Below are 24,781 nucleotides of genomic sequence, written 5' to 3'. Positions count from 1 at the left end.
GAAAATAGGAAAACTCCAAGCAGAAGAACAAAATGCAAAATAAATGTGGGCTAAATAGAACACAATATCAAGATGGTAGATTTAAACCCAATTGTAGCAATCAAAACATTACATATAAATGGTTTAAGTTAGATCACCTGATTTAATAAACAAAAGCAAGATTCAACTATATGCTGTCTACAAGATATGCTGCCTACTTTAAAATAAAACAATAGGTTGTATATAAAACATGGAAAAAGATGTACCATATAAATATTAACTAAATAAAGATGAAGTGGCCATATTAATATCAGACAAAGTATATACAGAGATTTTAAAAAAGGTCAATTCATGGTGACAAAGAGAGCAAGTGATCAAGAGGATATAACAACCCTAACTATGCATAAAATTAATAGCACAACTTCAAAGAAAAACGTAATAAAAACTGATAGAAATGAAAGAAGAAATGGACAAATCCAAAATTATAGTTGTATATTTTAATATCCCTCTCTCAAGAATTACCAGAACAAGCAGTTATTAAATCCATAAAGATACAGACAATTGGAATAAGTGTTAATGGACTTGGTTGACTATTGTAAAACATTCCAACCAGTAACAGCAGAAAACACATTTGTTTGAGTGCATACAGAACATTCAAAAGATAGACCTATTCTGGGCCATAAACAGGTCTAATAAATTGGAACAAAGCATAAAATGAAAAAATAATTAAAGATATGAGTAGTAGTAACATTTACCAACAGTCTTAGAACTGTATGTGATTTTTAAGTACTTTAAAACTCTGAATTGTTTGAAAAATGAAGTCCAAACAAAAGTAGTACATTCTAAGGAAAATGGATATATTATGAGTCACACTTAAGATCTGGTTGTTTAATGCTTGCATTTCAAATGTTCTCAAGAATTCAAGTATAATAAATTTCCTTGTAAAAGAATTATTCTGATTATATCATATATTTATAACACTGATTGTTCTCTATTTAATTGGGCAAATGTCTAAAAATTAAGCATTGTAATTCTTTTTAGTGTGGAGGATGGGAAATTAAATTATGCAAATATCCATCCACATTTGATAAATTATTAAACTCACACTAAATCTGATGTTTTGAAGCTTGGAAATCGGTACTCCCATTAATAGAATGTTTAAATTCCTATGAAGTTTGAGTTTAATTACAACAAAATAAGTAAAATAAAGATTGCTTTATCATTGATACACCCAAGAGCATCTCTGAGGTAGTCACCCAGGTAAGTGCCAGTTCCCTCTGATGCCTAAAAGTATGTCCATCAGCTTTCTAAGCACCGTATGAGCTTTTGGAAGGATGCCATGTGGTGGTGCCTCTATGATTTGTCAAAGACCAAAAACACCCATGAGAAAAAAAACAATGGGATGATCAAGCAGGTCCTTGATTTTATTTTGAACGTATTCCAAATTTAATGCAAGTTAGCTCCAGGACAACTTACTGATTGATTCAAGACACATCTTGTCTCTGTCTGTCATCTATTCCAACTACTGAAGTAGGGATATTAATATTCAGTAAATATTTCTAGCTCTTAGCTTCCTAGGTGGGATTGCTCTTCTTGACTATCTTGTGGCTGGGTGAGGCCATGTGACAAATTTTGGCCAAAGAGTTATAAAAAGTAACATATATCACTTGAGTCAGATCACTGAATTGCCCATCGAAACCCTACAGAGCTTTCTCTCTCCCTGTGAAAATGACAGGCAATGGTCAAGATGGACGCTGCTCAAGCCGCATTCGGGTGCGAGATAACAAGGAGCAGGACTTCTAGTCTACCCATGATGGATATGTAGTGGGGGCAATATATAGACCTTCCCTCCGAAAAGCTACAAGATATATTGGGCCCATGATAACACTTTCAACAGTGAAAAGCAAAAACAGAATTGTCTCCATGAAACCATTAACAACTCACACACTGGGGGATGTTGAACAGGATTTCTAAAACGTCTTACAGCACAAGGAAAACACTCTAAGGAAACCCTCTCCCAAATTTAATGGCATCTTAATTTTGTTTTGCAGACCCAAGTATGTAAGTTAACATGCTTTCATGACAGAACTGTGAGGAAATTATTTTGATTGATTTTTAGTGTTTGGGGGAAAAAAATGTTTGAATATTTTCTTCCTTCAGGAAAATTTTAACAGCATAATTTGGAAAATGTTTATAGAATAATTACAAAATTTTATCACATTTAAATTGTATTTTTAATGTGAAGCATTTATTTCCTATGTCAAATAAGATAATTAAATAATATAAACTATCATCTGGAGATTTTTATTAGGTACAAAGGAAAATAATCTGGTATGTTTTGTCTTGCAATTCAAGTAAATAATTATATTTTGCCAGTTTACAAGCGTCCTATTTTGAATTTAGACATGTCATTAATCACGTCAATTTTTTTCATACAAAATTTTCCCCTCTATTTTGGAAGGGAGAAATGAAATGATACAGCAATTAATGAATAGATAAGATCAAAGGGTCTCCAGATAGGGATACATCTTCACACTGGTTCATTCCCCTCCAAGACTCTATCTGTCAGTGGAAAGAATAACATATAGTACAGATGCATCAGCTCCATGGTTATGCTCCACAGGCATAGTATGAGTATGTTTATGTCTCCCAATAAGAGAATTATATTTCGTTTTTCACAGCTGTAAAAAGTGACTAATAGATATTGTGCTTATACTCTTTACTAGCAAATCTCTTAGCAAATGGGACAGGAGAGGAAGACAGAGAAAAATATTCTACTTTTATCAAGGTAAAACTGATAAAAGGAGCTCGTAGTATTGGCAGGATCTTGCTTCTCAGGAAGCAGGGGAAAGAGGTGATTTCCTGAGGGCTACGATTAGAGCTAGGAATATATGCCCTCACCTCTAAAGAATAGGTGTTGTTCTCTAACTAGAGAGTCTAGTTACTTTCACTGCCTGTTGTTTCTCTCAACACCAAGAGGAAGGACAAAAATAACATTTGAAAACAGCTTTTGATGGAAAGGGCACTGCTTTCGCACGAGGAATCTATCAATATGGATTCCTCAGGGAAAGCTGCAGCAATATTGCAACAGCCTTCCAAGTTAAAAGTGACTTGAAGTAGGAGGCAGGCACAAGGAAAATGAGTGATATGTGTCAAATGCGGAGAAAATTCAAGCATTTTGCCTGAAAGTGGTGTTTCCATAACCACAGAATAACTACTTTGCTGTTAGGCTCTCATGTCCCTAAATGCAACTCAGTTTCTTGACATCTGTTAGGGACTGATCATTTAGTAATGGTGATCTCACCTTTTCTGATTTCGTGCAAGAGCATTCATGCTATAGAAAAGAGAGTGAGAGAACAAGTGAGAGAGAAACTAGGTTCTTTTTTGTTAAATTCTCTCAATAATTATAGAGTTTGTAATGCTGTCTGTAAAATTTAAATACATTGTTCTTTCTTCTCTCTAAAATAACTTTCAACATTTAAGAATCATTCATACATTTGTATGATGCGAATGAAATAAAAATGTTTCATATTCCAGTACAAGGAAGTCATTTTGTAATCTGAACACAGTACCAATATATTTTAAATAAAATTATTTTTTTGTTGTTTGTATAACTCAGCAAATGTCACATTTTAGTAAAGCATGGTATTTAATAGCCCTTTCTGTTTCAACTGACTGACCAAAGCAGGGTACATATCTGGCCCAGACACCACCACTCCTTTAGCAGGCTTTTAGGAATTGATTGTGGAGCTCCTTCCTACTTGAGCTGAGATGTAGTCTTGGAATTATTCTTGAAATCTTCCATTCAAAGATTTCCCAGATAGGAACTTACACATATTTGTTATGATTCTTGATCTCCTTTCTAAATCCTCTACTAGATTACAAAATCTCTTTTAGCAGCAGTTGTTGATTAATCGTCTTTGTATTCTTATATGCAGTGTGGTGCTCATTGGTGGGTGGCCAATTAATGCATATTAAATACAATATTAGATAATAATAAAAAGATATGAAATTTGTGAATGAGAAGTCAGGAAAATATTTAACTATCTAGTCTCTCAGTTTTATTTAGAATAGTTAGTATATAATTACATATACAATATTGAACTGAATATACTCGTATAGAATCGTATATTTAAGAAATGTACTACTAAACAGAATTATTTCAAAAACAGTAGCATTTTGCTACAAGATATGTTCACTGCAATTGTTTTTCATCTGGAGCCATAAGTGTTATTCTAATTTCAAGACATTGGAGATTTTTGGAACATGTGAAATAACAATTCAACTAAATGGAAAGGGGGAGGGATGATTTAGTTGGTAAAATTCCCAGTAATAACACTTAGAAACATGAAAACATTCATCTTGACATTAGACAAATACTAGTAATTTGACAACAGGGAAGGAAAAGACTCTAGCAAATTTGTGTATTATTTTTATTATTATTATTTTATCGTTTGCTGGTGTACTCCTATGTCCTCTACAGCCCAACTAAACTAACTCACCTCTCACTCAAATCAGGACACCCATTGTCATACCTATTTTTTTTTTACATACAGAATTACTCTCAACTATTTCAGAATTACTCTCAGTACCTGTCAGCCACTAGCCGGCTAAGACATTTTCTAGTAATGAGTTCAAGTCTATTTGAAGTTCTATAAGATACTTTTGAAGCTGAGAAAGCCACAACACATAAATGGATCATTCGTCAATGGTGAAATTTTAGCCATTAATGTCACAATTCCCAAGAAATGTCTGAGAGCAAAAAACTAATCAGTCACTTAGAATTTTACAGTCCATTACTCATAACCTGGCCTTGCAAGTCAGGAAATGAGCACATATACTACTTTTGGAATCCATACATGTTCTAATATTATTCTAAAGTGAATAATTTATGTGAACCTTAAATATCATAAATCTAGAAGTTCTTCAATAACTCTTTCCAACTATATAGCATTTTTGGGGTAAATAATTGTCATTATACAATTATTTTGCTTCTACAACAAACATAGGCTGGGGGTAAAAGGGAGGTAATGCCCCACCAGGTTAAGGACTATACTCGTATAAGGCTGCATTTCTCTAAATTTCAGATTAGATAAAAATGGGGATGCATTTCTAATTGCACAATATTATTAAAATTTGTAAACTTGAATGCTTTGATTCATTGCTGATCAACTGGAAGTGCCTGCTCTGGACATTCACCCTTCTCTTCAGTATCATGGAGATGAATATTTTCACACAATGGGGAACTGTTTCCCACACTAAAACACTGTAACCTCCACAGAGCTAGTTGATTCCCCAAATATTACTGTTAGATATATTAGGTAGGTATAGCGCTCGGATTCTAAATTTCAAAGCACAAACTGCCATGATCCAAATTATACCTTTTACTCTCTAGTATGATCCAGAATACTGAGGAAGATGGGCATTTCATTATTTCAGAAATTCTGTGGGGAAAAAAAACAACAATGAACTAGTTTGGCTGGCTAATTATATCATACCTTAATATGCTCTCTAGACTTCTACTTTTATATTTTATAAAGCACTTTAAATGATTTTTTTCTTTGATTATTAAACAAACATATAATCCAAGTAGAAGCCATTATCCAATTTTTAAACCGAGAGAAAAGTACCTGGAAATGACCTGTAGAAGGTACTCCTGACTTTCATTTCAATTTAGCTGAATTTATTTTATATGTTCACCCAATCTATCTCCACAACCGTAACAACAGAAGAGAAGAACATTGAGATAACTAGCATTATCACAAATATTTCCACTGATGACCAATCTTGACAGGAAACCCATCCCACTCCTGATGAAGAAGATGATCTCAAAATGGCTCCTCTTCTCTTACTTCACAAGTACTTTACATTATATGGAACCCTGGGACGAGTTTCCAGAATCCTTCCTCACTTTCACTTTAAGATGTAATAAGAAAAAGATTTTGACTCTCTTAAAAAAAAAAAAAAAATGGCCTAAATGGCAGACTTAACTCAAAATAGCCACCAGAATTATGTAACCTACCAAATGTATTTCCTTTTCACACTAAGACAGGAATCCTCTCATACAAAATCTAAAGTGCATACATCAGCAAGACAGAAAGAGAAGTCAAAGTAGGTCTTTCTCAGTGATTACCCCGTGCAATTGAAGGGTTCTAAGTTTATTCATTCTTGAGATTTCATAACAGTTATAATGTCTTATAAAACTCACTTTCTGTGACAACTTCTGGTGTATTTATTTCAATGACTAAGCTTTGCCCAATGAAATATGAATCAACTGCTACTTTTGACACACGTAATGCAAGCATAATTTTGTTTCTTTACATACTTCAAATTAATAAAAACACTTTTGACATTGTATCTGATTAAAGTGAAAGACTAATTTGTTAGAAACTGACAATTAATAAAGCACACAGTTTCCCCTCCATGATTAGTTAAGAATATTCAACATTTCCTTCAGAGATGAGACTAATTTCACCTCATTGTTTGTAACAACAGAATAGTCTTTGGTGCCACTATACGGTTTCTAATCTATGTCATGTATCATCACACCTCTCTTGTCCATAAACAGGTGCACATGGCATACAAAACAAACCAACATGACTTGTTTAATTGAGATAATTATCCGGATAATGAAAGTAACACATGTTTATTATGAAACACTCTGGCAGTTGAACCGAATTCAAATTTAAACCAGAATCACATCACAAATTTTGTATCCAATATTCATGGACCAGTGGCATTCCCAATTTTCACACTAATAGCACATAGATGAGGCTAAAATAGCAGTAGCCATAATATATGTTATATCTGCACACACAGTGAATAGGAAAACTGAGACATTTATACTTGGGGTAAATGTAAGGCTGAATGCATTTTGTGCCAAATTAGCCTGATTCACTTGCTGCTTCAATTCTGAAGTTGGTGTATTTTGGGCAGAAATAATATACAACATTTGCAATGCTTCCGATATTTGTAAAGGCAGGGAGGGCATTACAAGGCAAAGAGGAGCTCTGTTTGAGATTTTTCGTATTTTAAACTAGCAGAAACTTTTATAATAACATAATTTACATTTCTATAAACTTTATACTTTCAAAGTATGTATAACAATAACATCTCATTAAGCCTCAAAACAATTCTGTGAGATTGGGCAGAAAATTATTACCATCTGTATCCATAAATGAGGAACTTGATTGATTCTGTCCATGATTTCAAAATTCCTTTGGAATATTTCCCAGCCTTATCTTCTTGCAAGTACACATACTTTCAAACTTAGTTTCCAAAGTACACAATTTAATATGCTTTTTCCAGAACCTTTCTTCCACTCTCTACCACACTCTCCTAATATATCTTCTCTCTTTTGCTTTGTTTTCTATACCATAAACACCTCTAAGATTAAATTAAAGACACTCTGTTTTGCTTATCTGTTTGTTTGCTTGTTTGTTTGCATGTTTACTTTTCCTACTGAATTGAAATTCCTTTGAAGGCATAATTTAACTCATTTAGCAAGTAGTGTTGTGCCTCATTATTTTCCAGATCCTATGCTAGGAGCTGAAGATACAAGGAATTTATGATCTGTGCTCTTCTGGAATTTAATATATAGTAAGAAAGACATATTTTAAGAGGCACTACAAAAGTGATAAATGTTACAAAGCAAAAGCGGGGCTATGCCAGCATATTACAGATGGAAATAACATTACCTGAAAGATTAGTTAATTCCACCCTCAGGAAGCTTAAGTTAAAGTCAGAGTCAAAGGAACAAAATGTGATGAATAAATTGGGGTTGGCCGAAAGAACAAAGTTTTAAGAAAAGTGAACAAACATGTAAAGGCCTTAGAATGGCAGATGTGACAAACATCAGGACCTTCAGCATAGTTTTAAAAACAAAACAAACAAACAACAACAACAAAAAAGCAATGAGCAAGCAGTTTCCTAGGCTGAAATAAGAAAGACTCAGATTTCAAAGGGCCTTGAATTTTGGAATGCGTCCTAATGGTAATGATGAAAAGTCACAGAAATATTTGTAGCCGGTAGATGACATGGCAATATTTACTCTTTAAAAATATCACTTTGAGGTCCTGGGAAGACAAGCAACGGTGCATTTTAAAATCTAGCAATGAGTTTATTGTAAAATGCAAATGAGAAATGACTAATGTTGCCTTGGACTCGGATGCTGATGAGAGGACTGATGGAAGGAGGACGGGAACTCAAACCACAGTCAAGAAGTAGAACGAGTAGGACTTGGTTACTGCCAGCAATGGAGATGGAAAGGGGAAAGGCAAGGAAACCTCTTAGTAAACTTCTGACTTTAGCAATAGAATACAAGAGGGAGGGACAAGAGTTGAGGGGGAAATGGACATACTGAGCTTGAGGCGTTCAGGAGATATCTTCCTAGAGATACCACAGTCATGTGTATTTTGAGGCATGGGGTACACCTGTAAGTTTGAAACTTTAGATACAAGCCTGGTTGTTTTCAACATATAGCCATGGAAGTATCAAAAAACATGCAAAACAGGAACATAGATTAGACCAGTGACAGGGCATTAAGAAAATCTAATATTTTAGTCTTAGAATAGGGGCCTGATCATTTTGAATTTGATCTTATTATCTTAGCGTTAAACTGAGATTTCCATGTGAAAAGCATTAGGATTATACAGATGTGCTGCAGGGCACGGACCAAAAAGCATTCATGAAATTGTGTATCTTCCCTGGAACACACACATTGACCCACCACACTTCATTCATCTCTTCTTAATTGTCTTGACTTAACATTTCAGATCCAAGTAGAACTCATCACACCGTACCTTCGAACTTCAGGGTATCTGTTAAAATACCACCTTAAAAATACATGGTATAATCTTAAAAACAATTCTCTCAGACTAAAAATGATTCTTTGGAGAAGGAACTTAACAAATTCTTTAACCTGAGGAGAAAGTATAGGTAAAGAGTAATAATTTTTACATAGGTGAACATCCATAGTAATTTACTTTATCTGGACATAGAGAGCCTAGCAATTAGGTAATTATAAGAGCAAAAATGAATAATTTCAAAGAAGATAGCTTTGGTATTTTAGAACCCTAAAGTAACATAACCAATAGAGGACACCTAGTGGTCTTTCACAGAATCAATATTTGCCTGACGAAAATATTAAATACACACACACACACTCGTAATAATGATAGTTTCATTAGTTGTGTTAATCTGAGAAGGATGGCATCATGAATCTTATATTTATAAACATAAGCATACATAAATTTAAATGTTTCAAATAATTTCCACGTATCTCATTTCATTTAAACTTCACAACTGTTCTACTAAGTTTTAGGCATAAACAAGTCACTTTAAGTGCTTCTCCCCAGATCAAATAGAAAATAAAAGACACAATTTTAATAAGCACACATAAATACTAATTTCTAGTATAGGATCCAATTCATACCACCATGTTTTTACAAGTCTCAAATATACCTGTATCAATAATAATATAATTACATTTCTCTTATATTATTACTTATATAAAATATAATTGAAATTTAAATTATAAAGCATTATAAAATAGACTTCACATAAGGCCTGTTCCTATTTTATTATTTGATACAAACATTTCAAGGGCAAGACGACTTGGCAAAGATAAACCTCCCTTTAGATATCTAAAAAAGTATCCTGCTTGACACCAGTTGTATATGAAAAACGCAAAAGAGTGATAAATCTCTCTCCTGACCGGTATCATTAGCTCCATCCTCCGTGGTCTCCACTCTTCTTCACTCTGCCAAATTCTAAGATATAAATCCTCTGCCTAAAACACCTCAATGACACCTTAAGTCCATCAGTAGCACAGACTCCTGTCTACACCTCCAAACTCACTCCTTACTACCTAGGTTCTGGAGGTACAGAACTACTGTGCCAGGCTGCATGTACTTCGTGTCTTATTAGAATGCACGCCTCTGCTCCCATTTTGATCAGCTTGGAAATCCGGATTCCAGCTTCAAAACTCATTCAAGTATCTCTGGAGCACTCTTCTTGTGCGGGGGAAGAAAAAAGCTGTGTTGTTCACTCCCTCCTTTATGGCACCACTTACCATACCATCTGTGATTATTTGCTCACACGTCTGTTTTTCCTACAAAGCTGGGGTCTGCCTTGTATTCTCATTTGCAGTAGCTGCAAATAGAAACTACCCAGTAAATGCTTAGGAGTGAAGAATGAATATTCTTTTGCAATTATTTAATGGATTTAAAACATGGAGGATTGCCATGTATTTAGTGGACAGGCACGCTCTGACAATCTTCTGTATTTAGAACTCCGTAATACTGTGCAAGAAGATTCAATGGCAAAAGTTGACACTGACTCTTCCCTGTAGATGTTTATGTACATCAAAAGAAAAGGAAAATGCATATAAGTAAGCATTAGCAACCGAGCTATCAGCAAGGACAGATGCAAGCAGAGCCAGTAGAATCATTCAAAGAGAGGTACTGACCATTATAGCACAGCCAACCAATGAAGAATGTTTTCTGGAAATGAGAGTAAACCTAAATTTTAAAAGAGTAATAGAAAAAGAAAAGCTTTCCAAATCTGAGGTGTGACCCATGCAAAATTAAAGAAGCAAAAAGCATCATTCTCTGCAAGATGCATTGTAAAACTGAGAAACAAACAGAAAAAATTTGTTGGGCGCAAATTGGAAGTGACAACAGTGCGACAGGGGAACGGTTTACTGGAGAGCCTTGAAGGCACAGCGGAGAAACACAGATTTGATTTGATAGGCATAGGGGGCCTCTCTCTGTCCTAGCACAGGGCAGGCTTAGGGACACACTGGTGTTGGCTTAGGGCAAGTCTTAGAATTCTAAGCGTTTTCTAAAAATGAAAGTAGTTACAACATGTATTGTACAAGGTCTGACAATTAAGTTGGCGAACTTGTTCCAAGGATGTTGCTAATCTTTTTGACATCAAAGGGATTATTCATTGTGAATTTCTACCAACTGGACAAACACTTAACCAAGTTGACTATTTGGAAGTGCTGAAAAGGCTGCGTGACAAAGTTAGACGACCTGAATTTTTCACTAGCAATTCATGGTTCTTGCATCATGACAATGCACCAGCTCACATGGCACTGTCTGTGAGGGAGTTTTTAGCCAGTAAACAAATAACAGTATTGGAACACCCTTCCTACTCGCCTGATGTGGCCCCCAATGACTTCTTTCTTTACCCAAAGATAAAGGAAATATTGAAAGGAAGACATTCTGATGACATTCAGGACATCAAGGGTAATACAACGATAGCTCTGATGGCGATTCCAGAAAAGGAGTTCCAAAATTGCTTTGAAGGGTGGACTAGGTGCTGGTGTCGGTGCATTGCTTCCCAAGGGGAGTACTTCGAAGGTGACTGTGGTGATATTCAGCAATGAGTATGTAGCACTTTATCTAGGATGGGTTTGCAAACCTAATTGTTAGAACTCGTATAATTATAGGTAGACAATTTGTCGTAAGAGTTAGTTTCTAATCTAAACCCATTAGAACATTAAAATTAACCAAAGACAGAAGCTGCATTCTGCATTAGCTCTCTGTAGAATAAATTTCCTTATTAATGCTCTGTTGTTAAAAAATAACGTTTATAAATCTGTCTCTAAGCCAACATAAAAATCAAATATTGATTGCTAGAAGAGCATTGCAATGTTCTGGACATATTATTCATCTGAAATGCTATAGACATACATGAGGATCAGAACGACAAGCCCTGTTTCTTGCCACAAAAATGGATTTAGGTAAACGTGATAGGTCTAAAATCTATACAAGGCAGATTGAGGGATAGTAATTGAGGAATAAAAGATAAAATATTATAGGTATATATTCCAAAGCCATAGTTATTATACAAGAGTCAAGGGTTTCCCACACCTTTTTACATTGCCTACAACACTGATTCCTATAAATAGATAACAGAGTAGCATTTCTATTTTCAATTACTATTTCCTAAACCTAATAATTTCAAAGATCATCCCCTTTGATAAAATGACTGGACTCAGCAGCATTCAAGGTTCGTAGGACTCTTCACCAGAACGAACTGAGTAATCTGCCATGTACTAAGCTCTTAATCTTCCCTTTATCTCCTCAGTGGCTGGTGATGATCAAAAATTGTTAATATTCCATTTAACTTCCAAGGATTTTCTCACCATATGTCCATTTTAGGAGGATGAAAGAGAATCGGATCCCCCCATGATAGGTTACAAAATAGCACCGGCTTGGGTCACCACTGACTTTACTTGAAGTACACGATAACAACAATCTTGAATTAATAGAATGATTTTTAAAGAAACAAAATATAAGAATGGGAAAGCGTCCCCTCAGTTTTCTGGAGATTACAGGAAAAGGAATTCCCCGGCCTGATTTACCTAAATAATTGCCCCAGCTTTTCACCTCACCTGGCAATATATATACATAAAGTTTCAGAATAGTATCAAAGAGCTCTATTTTTGTATCTTAAAGCCATTGATCTTCCAACTGCCTCGTGAAAACTCCTTAACACCATGTGTTCCATAAATTAGTTGGCCAAATCAGCTCTTTCTTTCTATATTAGCCACAACATTCAACTTTAGTAACGATAGTAACATAAGGGCTAAATTTTAAAGTTTCTGTATTTCATTCACAATATTTCTCTAACTTATCTGGCTTAGGCACTTGTTGTTTTTCTTTTTCTTTTTTTTTTTTTTCAGTTGAACTAATTCAGACCAGAAAAAAAAAAAAAATGTATCATTGAAGATGAAAGCAGTTCCCTATAGACAGCAGCTGCTTTCCTTGGAAATGATTCATCTAGAACAGTAGCCGCTTCCAGACTTCACACATTACTTCCCCAAATGTGCTGAATTTAGCATTAGCCAGCTTGGTACTAAAACACTCAGAACTCGAAGACGTGTGGGTGAACGTGCACCTTCCTGTTCACTCTTATTCTAAATGCTCACAGAGCAAGTTCTTCTGACGTGTTTGTTGTAGTTCTACTTCTAAACACATCCTGTGCCATCTATGAAAATCAGGTAGCAATTTGCCGGTTTGGAACCATTCGTGTTCCTTTGTGATTTTGGTTTGAATCATGTAGGTGATGAAATAATGAATCTGTATTAAATTCTGGATTATTACTGTTTCTCCCCTTTTTAACAGTATTACTCACAGACATTTAATATCCATGATATATGTGATGTTAGATGGGGGGTTCATATCAAGAAAACATTCTTCACTTAAATGAGCTTATGGTTCATATATTATCAAGGTCATTTATTTATAAGAAAGATCTTGCCAATTCACAACTCTGGTCTGGGTGTGTTTGGTTACCGAATGTCTGTAAGTGCATTATTAAATTGCATTTTACAGTAATGGTGGCAGTGAGTGGGGCTCTTGAATTATATTATACCATCTTTCAAACACCATCATGTTACACAGAACTAGGTGCCTGTGACCGCTACCAGGAATCAGAGGACATCAGTTTTAAAGAGCGTCCTCTTCTATGTCTGCATGGTCTGCCATTTTATCTGATAGGATGCCATCTGTTCATCCTGCTGCCATTCTCTAGGGTAATTAGGTTAAAACTACAAGACATTAAAATAGTCGCATTGCTCACTGTATTTTTAATTGACTGGGTATTTTCATTTCACAGGCTATTCATTAAAATTATTTTGTGTGACCACGTTTTAAGAGGCAAATATTCAACCCCTACGATGCACGGACCACAGTCTTAGATAAGGAACGTTTCCGACAATTTTTAATCAGTATATAAAAGAATTGAATATTAAGGTATTTATCATTAAAAGAGTCTGTTATAGTGAGAAGCTATATAGTTTTGTTTTTAAGAGCGTTGCCTTGCGAGTCAAATTGCCACAGTTAGAATTCCAGCTCTACCTATTACTAACTCTTTACCTGGGCAAGTTACCACATTTATTAGGAAGAGTCACAGAACTACTCCAAGGGAAGAATCAGATACATTACTTGATACATAATAATCCTTTAATAAACTTTAGCTATTATTATCAATAATCATCTTGGTTTGATATTGGTCTCAAATTGGTATAACAAAGTTTGAGAACCAAACATTTATTACATTTTAGATGGAATGTACTATATTAGACACATTACAAGACGAATCCAATTTCTCAAATGTGCTTCATTTGATTTTAAACATAATCCATATCCATGTTTTCAGAGTGATCCATTTTTAAAGCTTTTCAGCAGTGTCTTATTATTGTATATCAGTTCCTGAAAGCCTGTGAACCAAAATGTCGCTGACAAGGACACACAAAACACTGCTAAGCCTTAAAGACAGCAGAGCTAATGTTCACATAAGTTCCATTTTATGACTTCTTTAAACCTAAATTCCAAAACATAATTCATCCTAAAAATGCTAAACATAACTTCTGTAATGTATAAAATGACAATTCTTCCATAGCAAATATGTTGTTTTCTTTTGTGCAAGTTTAGGGACTCTCAACGACTTTCAATCTTCATTTTTATGCAGACAATAAAATTCATGTTATAATTAATTTAAAAATAAGTGGTAGACTCAGAAGGAAACAAAAGTCAAAAAGGGTAATATGCAGACTCTGGAGTCAGGACCATAAGCTCCTTTACTTGGTGATGACACGTTTAACTCCAATCTTTGGAAACTCCAGCTGGCTGAGACCTTTCAGTTCCCCCCAAACTGCCTAAGAACAACAGATGCCCTATTCAGCAAAATATTGGCCAGATTCGCCATATGTATTCACTGTACTATTTGTGTTGTCTATGTAATCATTTCTCTCCTGGGTATGCTGTTTCTCAATATTAGAAAATGAATTAATAGGGAGAAACGATCATAAATAATTATATGTAAAGCACAACAGAGAGCAAAATTAGTATGCTAAAATTGGTTTTATATATATAAGTTAGAAACACTCAAAAAAAATCTGTTTTCTTCAAACACAAATTCTCTGAAAAACAATATTCCAGATTATCTCATACAGCTAATGCTACAAACTAGACTAGCAAATAGACCTTATACATCTTTATCAATGATGGCACTTGATGTATTCATACTACTGTGTTTCCCCGAAAATAAGACCTAGCCAGACAATCAGCTCTAATGCATCTTTTGGAGCAAAAATTAATAAAGACCCGGTCTTATTTTACTATAATATAAGACCCAGTCTTACATAATATGAGATCAGGTATAATGTAATGTAATGTAATATAATATAGTATCGGGTATAATATAATATCAGGTCTTATATTATTTTTTGCACCAAAAGACAAATTAGAGCGGATTGTCTGGCTAGGTCTTATTTTCGGGAAAACACAGTAGGTAAAAATCAACCGCCCATGATGGAGGAGGGCTTGCATCAGTTAGGGTAAACATTTTTTGATTAAAATGGATTTGTTAGGGATAAAAAAAAACTGAAATGATGTAAAACAACTGTTTTACAATCACTAACTTTTTCAATTGATTTAAATCTAGTATTTGATCATATTTATCAAAAATACAAATATATCGTATGTACATTACAAAAAAAATTTGTTTAATTCAAGGTTTCTCCTTGCGTTTCATAAAACTCATTATACATAACACACTTGTTCATTTTAAAAATTATAGTTAACAGTATTAAGACATAATGTCTTAAAAAATGTAAAAGATATGACTTACCTCTTCCCACTGGTGTATGTATCTAATTAACCTTGAAAGTCGTAATAAACGCAAGAGACTGAGAATTTTTGTAAACCTCACGATGCGAAGTGCCCTGGCTGTCTTGTAAACTTCTGAGTCCATTCCTTTTTCTACAATGAGAAAGATATAATCCACTGGGATTGATGAGATGAAGTCAACCACAAACCAGCTTTTTAAATAATTCATCTTGATCACTTTAGGGTCCAGGATGATTTCAGAACTGTCTTCATTGACAGTCCCAGTCCTGAAATTCATGATCAGGTCCAAAAGGAAAACTGTATCTGATGCCACATTGAAGATAATCCATGGTGTTGTTGTTTGTTCTGTAAAGAATGTGATTCCCACTGGTATGATGACCAAATTTCCAACCATCATTATAAGCATTATTAAATCCCAATAAAACCTACAACAAATTAAAAAAATATATATCAGATTTTAAGATACAGACAATAACCAGACAATTTGCTCCCTCCTCCATAAAAAATATTACTGATTTATGGTTAAATAAAAGAGCAAAAGAACAAAGTGTTAGTTTTATAAATAAGGTAACTTCTTCAATGGCTACAAATTTAAATTTAAGTAAAATTAATATAGCCCTAAAGCAAGGTATTGTGATTATAGGATTTTAAAAAATGATCCATTTGCATTCTTTCAAAGTCTGTTGACTCTGCACTTAACAGACTAGGTAATAGACTATTTAGACTTGTGACAGTATATACTTACAAAAATGAAGAAATAAATCAACTAATACAACTCTATGATAATAAAGTAGTCTGGAAACACACAGGTTACTTCATCCTAGTTATGTGTGTCCCCTTTTGGCAGTTCTTTTGCATAAATAACATAAACTTTTAGGACAGAAATGTCTGTTAACCAAGATATTTTTATTTTACATCAATTCTCCTACTTAGACTATTTGGGTTACATTTTGGTAAGGTGAACATTTCCATAAACCTTTCAAGGTTCCTATCATCCCTAATTATGAATGTTTCCTGGTATAAAAGTAGTAATAGAAGAACTACAAAAGGTACTCTCTCCCCTTGTCTCCACCCACCCCCAGAATTATATAAAAGAAAAATGTTTGCAATTTTGAAGATTTCACCAGTCTTTCTGACAAAAGTTATCTATACATTTATGGAGACATATATAAATAGCCATGTCAATGATACATCATGCATTGGCAATTTCAATGAAATCTTTTTTTTTCTCCTCTCTTAATAGAAATACGCAAAATGTGCCATTAAATACACTAAGGAGAGAGAAGCGATGTAGAGGAGATGCAATATTTTAATAGGTATTTCACAAAAAAGTGACATCATTGAACTCTAAAATGAAATTGTGTGTGCCCTGAGGAATTACAATTTTCTGAATACTCCTATCACTCTCTTCTGTGGGCTCCTATCTCTGCCCTTCCCTTCAAGGCTGCCCTCCTCCTGAGTCTCACGCATAGCCCTTTTATCTGCTATTCCAGACATGCTCTTTGGGCAATATTATACACTCATCCATGTCTTTGATGATTAATTCGTAACTGATGACTCCAAAAGCTTTATCTCCAGCCCATTTCTGTTGTTCTTTTTTTTTGTTCTTAACGAGTACAGTATAGGTCTACCTTTTTTTATTTTTTTTTAACTTTTATTTATTTAAGTGTTTTTTTCCAGGACCAATCAGCTCCCAGTCAAGTAACTGTTTCAATCTAGTTGTGGAGGGCGTAGCTCACAGTGGCCCATGTGGAGATGGAACCAGCAACCTTGTTGTTAAGAGCACTGCACTCTAACCAACTGAGCTAACCAGCTGCCCCCATTCCTGTCTTTAAGCCCCCTAATTCTCATAATCAGCAGCCTACTAAACTCGTCCCCTTGCATATCTCACTCTTGTCAAAGAACAGGCCGAGGTTCAAACTCATCCTTTTGCCTCCCATATATATTTCTCATATGTTCCCTAAGTCAGGGAATGGAGCAATGCTACACAAGCCAGGAACCTTGGAGATATCCTAGATAACTCCTGGCCCTACATCTACTCTGTCTCATATTCAATCAATCACCAAGACGGTTTGGGGTCTAATACCTAAATTCATCCATTTGCCCTTTACGATTCCCACTGCAGCTCTCTTCAACCAGAAATTCCTACCAGCTGTTTAATTTGGAGACAAGTTACTTAAATTAGCTAATACTAAATTTTCTCATCTGTAAAATGAAGATTGTTATATAACCAAATGTGCAGGGATTTACAGATTAAATGAAATAATATATGCAAATCACAGTTCCTACCGTGTTTCCCTGAAACTAAGACCTCGCTGGATCATCAGCTTTAATGTGTCTTTTGGAGCAAAAATTAAGGTAAGACCCGGTATTATATTATATTATATTATATTAGACCCAGTCTTATATTATAGTATATATATTATATTTATTATATTATATTATATTATATTATATTATACTATACTATACTGGGTCTTAATTTTTGCTCCAAAACACACGTTAGAGCTGATGGTCTGGCTAGGTATTATTTTTGGGGAAACACGGTAGCATATAACAAACTATGGACACAATGCTGGTGGCCTATTTAGTATTCCTTTACCTTTCCTTACTTACCAAAAGAAATCAACTGTTATGAAAAGTACCCAAGAGCCCACTGAAAAATACTTTTACAGAGATCTTTGTATTTCTATCATTTAGAAACTATTTTTAAGGAAAAAATCATATGCTATCTTAGTCAATAGTGATGAAAAGGATAAAGTGCCATCCATTCTTTATTATTGGTTTATCACACGATAGCTTTTTATGACTGTTATTTAATATGGTCTGAAGCCATTAGACATATCAATATCAATATGAATCTTCATTAAACCTTATAATTTCCTTTTAAAGTATCTTACAGACATAAACTTATCTTACAGACTCTATCTTACAGACATAAACACAGATCTTGTTATAGACGTTGCATAATAGAAAACTTTAGTTAACATACACATAGATTCATTTCTTACCTAGCCAAGGAAAATACAGTTCTCACTCACACCAGAAGTATGATGTAACTTCTGTTTTTTAAACAATGCAGATGTTCCCTGAAAACAGACCTCATGGGATTCTTTTGCCTACCTGCCCACAAGTTTCTCTGCTTGACTCTTTGTTCTGAAAATTTCTCTTGGACACTTGGGCTCTGCCTTTTCCTTAACTCTCAATTTCTATGTCTTATACATTTTATTCCAGAATTGCTTTTGTAATCTATTCCTTCCTTCTATTCCCATTATTCTCTTTCTAGTCCAGCCAGAGTTACCTTTTGCTTAGAATATCTCAGGAGTCTCCTGCCTATGTATCTGATGAATTCTACATACCAGTCCCAGAGCAACCTATCTAACATGTAACTTGCCCAGTCGAAAACCATCAATAACTCTCTCCGTTAAGTAAAAACAAGTCCCTTCTTTAACGCTTTACAGCAAGCTCCTCAGATCTCAAGCAAGAGAATACTTGTTCTTACCTCGCCATGCACACCTAGGTACACATACAGGAGATACAGTTACTTCCGTTCTACCTGCCCTTTTTCCTATTAGCAGTCCACTTATCCTTCAAGTCCTATCCTAACAATGAGTATCTCAGTTTTTTTTTACAACTCTCAGAACAACATATATTTTCAGTATGCTTCTTATTTTATTTTTGTTTTGTCACTAATTATCTGTCTTTATTTCCTCCATCATTACTGGATTTAAGTTCATTCAAGTTCAAAACTGTATCTCATCTTCTGTTCAACTCCTGCAGTAATGTAAACAGTATCTAGAATAGCTAATGCTAAAGAGAGAAATTAATTGAATTTTTAATGAAAACATACACTTTATGGGGATATTTAAAGAAATCCTTTATAATAAGACAAAGAGCCATTAATGCAGTAAATAGTTTTTTAATTTATCTTTTATATAACACCAAATTTGTTCTAATTGAGAATTTTTATGACATAGAATAAATTAAATAGGAAATGAAGAGATTAAGAATATATTCTTAGGTTAGAAAGCCTGCAAATAACACAGTTCTGGATTTGACACCTGGTTTGGCATGTTCTTTTCTTCCTGCTCTAGAGAGACAGTATTTGTGAAAGATCTTGACTGGATTTTGAAGGCAGGCTAGGGTTCAAATCCTAGTTTCACCAGTTGTTTGATTTGGGGCAAGGCATTTAACTGTCATAAACTTCACCTTTCTTCTAGTACTTTTCTCTGCAGGAGGATTAAACATGCAAAGTGTAGCAGGCAAAGTGCAGCATATAGGAGCTGTTGTATAGAAAGTTTCTCTGTAAAACCAGCAAAGCAGAGAGCACTCATTGGTAAAGATATAGATTTCACAATTACAGCAGAATAATAAGCAAGGTAATCATTTTTACTTTGTTATACTGAAAGTGCATAGACAAAATAAAATCATATTTCAATTAAACTACTATATCACTAATAACTATGATTACTTACTAATAAAATGATTTTCATAGACAAATTACTTTTATATTAAGAATCGATTTTCTCCCTGTTAAGTTTTTAGAAGGAAAAAAAGTAGCATTATAAAGATTAGTCCATGATATTAAAACATGAAGAATTCAAAACTTAGTCATGCTTCTTTCTACCCACTTGCATCCTTCTAAGGCTTGTGGTAAATAAAGACAAATCCCCCCTTCCCTAACAAGAATTCCCACTGTCCCTCAGGTTCCCTTGCCCTCTTATGACATCTGCCCTAGTTGAAATAATCTGATATCAGACAACTCTAACTGACAGCCTTAAAGAAATTTAAACAATTTCAGTATTTCACTACTGGAGGTGCTTTCCTTTGAATTCTTCACTCTAAATATTGACTAAAAGGTTCCATTTCCCCCCCTCTCTCAGACAAAACAAATATTTGTCATCAAATAGAATGGAGGAAAAGTCTTCTGGTCAAACCCCTGAAATGGTACCAGATTTATACGTGGCTACTGTTTTACCTATGGTTGAAGTCAAATGATGTGACAAACCTGTCCCATTACTGACACTTAAGACTCACTCTTACAAATTACATTTTTAGATATCAATCATAAATTGAGCATACTTGTAGGTTTGTAAGCCAACTTATTTATCAATCTAAATAAATAAATAATGTCTAGTTGGGTTTACTTCTTATAAAACACATAGTCTTTGCAATATAATAAAGTTTCACATATTATTTAAAACGGATTCAATTTTCAGAAATCCAATTAATAGCCCAGTTATGAGGCACCTATCTCTTGAAAATAACATGATGTGCCTTCTTTTAAATTCTATGTCCTCCTACTAACGGTAGTATTATCACTGACATTCACCCAACCAAGTCTCAGCAGCTAATACCTGACCTTTGATCAGATGAGCTCTGAGACATCCTTCCTCACGTCATAAACCTCACTATTTACATACAGAATATTCACACTAGCGTTGATATTTTGTAGGACATATGCCTTTCCTAAGCTTTGAAAGGTAGGTAGTTTTCTTGGTCAGGTTTGTTGTTTGATCCAATGCCTTGATATCTCTCAAGGACAAATTCATTGTCTATGGAGAATAGGGAGTGAAGACACCAGGAACTATAAACAAATATAGGCAATTTGAAATAAAAATAAGCTAGCTTTCGTAATACAGTAAAACCTTGCTAAGATTTCAATTGTAGGAAAGTTTAGCCTAGCTTGTGGATAAAACTGGGTTAAACCATATTCGAAGACATTTAGATACTTCCCTATAAACAGCAATTTACCCAGTAAGAACATGAGATGGGTAGCGGTACATTATGTTATAGGTAATCTTATTTATTAAAATGAGCTAATTGGATAGCAATTTAATCAATATTAAGGTATTAAGATCTTGCTGGCAAAAGTAAACATGTTTTTCTCTTCCCCCTTCCTCTATAACTGCACTTTTTCATTGTGTTTTAATCTTCCAACTGCCAACACTAATGGGCCATATATTCTTGTTTGTGACATTATACCTTTGACTATTTACTCCTCCTATTGGAAACTCTCCCAAATCTTTGGTTTCTATGATTCTACATTTTTGTAGTTTCCTCACTCATATTTATACATTAGCAGAAACTAATTTTCCTCAACCATTATGTGACTCCTCTTTTTCCACCATTAAAGTAGACATTCTATATGACCATCTCACCCAAGTTTTCATTCCTCTCTTCACTCTCTTCTTTGGCCTCATCAACCCCCATAGGCTTAACTAATATGTTTAACATAAATGGTTCTCAGATCTATCACTGGTCTTAACCTCGGAGATGGAGTTATGAATTTCCAACAACATCCTGCATAGTTAGTGACCTCTGGATGCCCCAATGGAACAGCCATCTCAACAGGCTGAAATCCAAACCAATTAACCTTACAACCTCAAAATAAGTCTCCTGATATTTTTATTTCTGTTTATTATAGCATAGCTGCCTTTTTTTTTTTTTTTTTTGTCTTGTCTTCCAGCCAGCCACTAAGTTAGGATAAAAATTATCCCTGACTCCATCAGCCCAGTTCTGGTATTTGATCATTTGCCCAGCCTTATATTCCTTCTAATACAATAGCTTTCATATTCAGCTTTTTATATGTGTTCCATTGCCATCATCCTCTATGAAGTCCTTATTATATAATTATTCTGCATACTCATTTTCCTGTTTCTACCTGCCCTAGTAAATTACTTCCTAGTTATATTCACCAGCCTTTCCTATGGCTTGCAAAATGAAATGTAATTTGATAAAGATTACTTAATAAACAATGTCTATAAATACTGCTATTGTGTTTATCCCTAGCCAAATCATATGCCAATCTTCTTTATACCTAAATTGTCTAGCAAACAGTATGCATACTGCCAATTTCCCAATGATCAAATTTCAAATTAATCACATTTATGTTAATGAGGGCTTATTACAAGATTTTAATATATATGATCATTTGTTCTTTTGGCTGCCTTGGAAATTAAACAGGTACAAGCCTTTTTTATTTCTCCTTGATGGTAGAATTATGATGTATACTTTAGAACTATTTTAACTTTCTAGCTTTAGACAACAGGAAGGAAGATGTTATGTTATTCAAGGGTACTTTCATTATATCACTCACATTTACTTCAGATGAAGTCCAGAACTTTCATTCCACTGAATCAAAAAAAAAAATCTGTTTACCTCTAATTGTCATGCATTAAATATATTTCCATAAGTTTACAGATTTAATAAAAAAAAATACAAAATGAAACAGAACTCCATGAGGATTAAGTAGGTCTATGCTACAGTATTCTATCTTTATGATGACATAGATTTTTCATAAAAGTAAAACTCCTTAATTTATAAAAGGTAATAAGCCCAGTGGCTTATAAGAAATTTAAAAATTAATTATAAATATACTAAATTCTAGAAGGTGATTTTGTGACTTGTACACTTCAGTTCATTTTTTAAAGATATAGCTTCTACCTTCAGGTAAGCGACACACTGTGTGTTTGGTTTCTTCAACATCAAAAAAGCAAATAACAAAAACAAAAACGCTTGTGAATAAATCTCAGACTTAGTACCAGAGAGATAATTGAAAACAAATGTAAGAACTCAAGAACTGATCTTATGTACATGTCAAAGACAGCAATTGTTGAAATAATTATTTTGTTGTGTTTTGAGATTACTAACGCAAACGTCACTATTTCACATCCCGTATGGTGTTATATAATAACATAAAAGATTAAAAAAGAAATATAAACTTATAGAACATGTTTGAGAATTAAATCATGCCAAAAATGTTGGTGATTTAAAATTGATGTAAAGGTCTTAATTTACATTTCTACCCAATCTCTCTGACCTTTTCTCTCACTAATCCTTAACCTGATCACAGAGCTTTAGACAGGCAAATCGAATTACATCTCCTGCACACATGTGTTTTTTTAAATTCTTCTGCACAATTGCTCCCTGAAAGTGCTTGGAATGTATTTCACGCCGTTCTCCTCTTCTTTAACATTCCCCTTCCTCAAGTGGACAAGCAACTCCTTTAGCACAGTCCCAAGGTCTCTAACTGATAGCCACTGCTCTTTTTCCTCAGGACCATGTGGCACACAGAACTTAGAATATATTAAGCCTAATCCAGGTGCAAGCAGTGGCATCTCCAAAATATCTTTTTGGGTGGATCACAGGGGTGGCAAATTAGCAGTGTGGGAAAGGGATTTAGGAAGATTTGAAGTAAAACTATTTCCATCGCCAGCACACTGTTTTTGTTTAGAGTTTTAATTTTTCATCAATAAAAAGTGTCAATATGTCCTAAAGATACTTATTCATAATTCATACAAGATTGCAAAAAAACATTTAGGTGGACATAATTCTCACAAGACAACCCTAGGTATTTTAGGAAGGGTGGTGACCATGTCTTATTCTTCTATTGCAGTTCAAGAAAACCTACAATAACATGCACACAGAAGCATTCATTGACTGAATGAAGAAATGACCTCCAGACTTGGCCAAGTCCCCCAGTCATAGAGTCCTTAAGTTTCCGGCTTTTCCTTCATACACACACACAAAAAGGTTTTGTATTTTAAATGCACATGGACAATTTTTTTAAGGTCTATTTCTCCAACTACTGTGAATGTACTATAGTCAGGGACCACATCTATTTCTGCTTCCCGTTATGTCCCCATTGTTGAATACAGTACCTGCTACTAGAGTGAACTCTCTAAATATCTATTAAATAAATAAATGCATGGATACTCAGGGCTTTAAAAAATAAAGGACCTGTATTATGATCTCAGTCTACAAGTATCTGTCACTTGAATATTTTATGAAAATATGGACAAGCGGGAAGATGTTCAGAAAAGAAAAGGTGGGGGTGGGGGTGATGATTAAAGAAATGGAACGCCTAACTTGTGAGGAGAGACTTAAAAAGCTGAATACATAAAACTTGTGCAGATTAAAACTGAAAAAAATTCAAGCACATTCCATACATTCTTAAAAGTAAACAGGGACTTAGTTTAACCAGCATAGTAAGAAGGTGGAGTAGGACCCAAAAAAACCCATACTAGATGGTTGTACAAATGCCAATGGCTTTCAAGAAATGAGCCTCAGAGGGTGAGGTAGGAAACTTAGAGGGATGTTTTCCAAATGTCATGGCACTGGGGTTACCTAATAATTTGTCTTGATGTCAGAGCCCA

General features: G+C 34.4%; 1 protein-coding gene across 1 annotated transcript in view; it reads right to left on the bottom strand.

Moving 5' to 3' along the window:
- HCN1 (hyperpolarization activated cyclic nucleotide gated potassium channel 1) overlaps positions 1-24,781 on the bottom strand; it is a 344,964-nt gene that overhangs the window by 287,020 nt on the left and 33,163 nt on the right. The window contains exon 2 of the mRNA XM_019736249.2: positions 15,625-16,048. Coding sequence (XP_019591808.2) covers positions 15,625-16,048 — 424 coding nt within the window. The remainder of the gene's footprint in view (positions 1-15,624; positions 16,049-24,781) is intronic.

The sequence above is a fragment of the Rhinolophus sinicus genome, linkage group LG03 (genome assembly GCF_036562045.2).
Source record: "Rhinolophus sinicus isolate RSC01 linkage group LG03, ASM3656204v1, whole genome shotgun sequence".
Taxonomy (NCBI): Eukaryota; Metazoa; Chordata; class Mammalia; order Chiroptera; family Rhinolophidae; genus Rhinolophus; species Rhinolophus sinicus.
The sequence above is the reverse complement of the archived record's forward strand: the minus strand, read 5'-3'. Positions and strand labels throughout refer to the sequence as shown.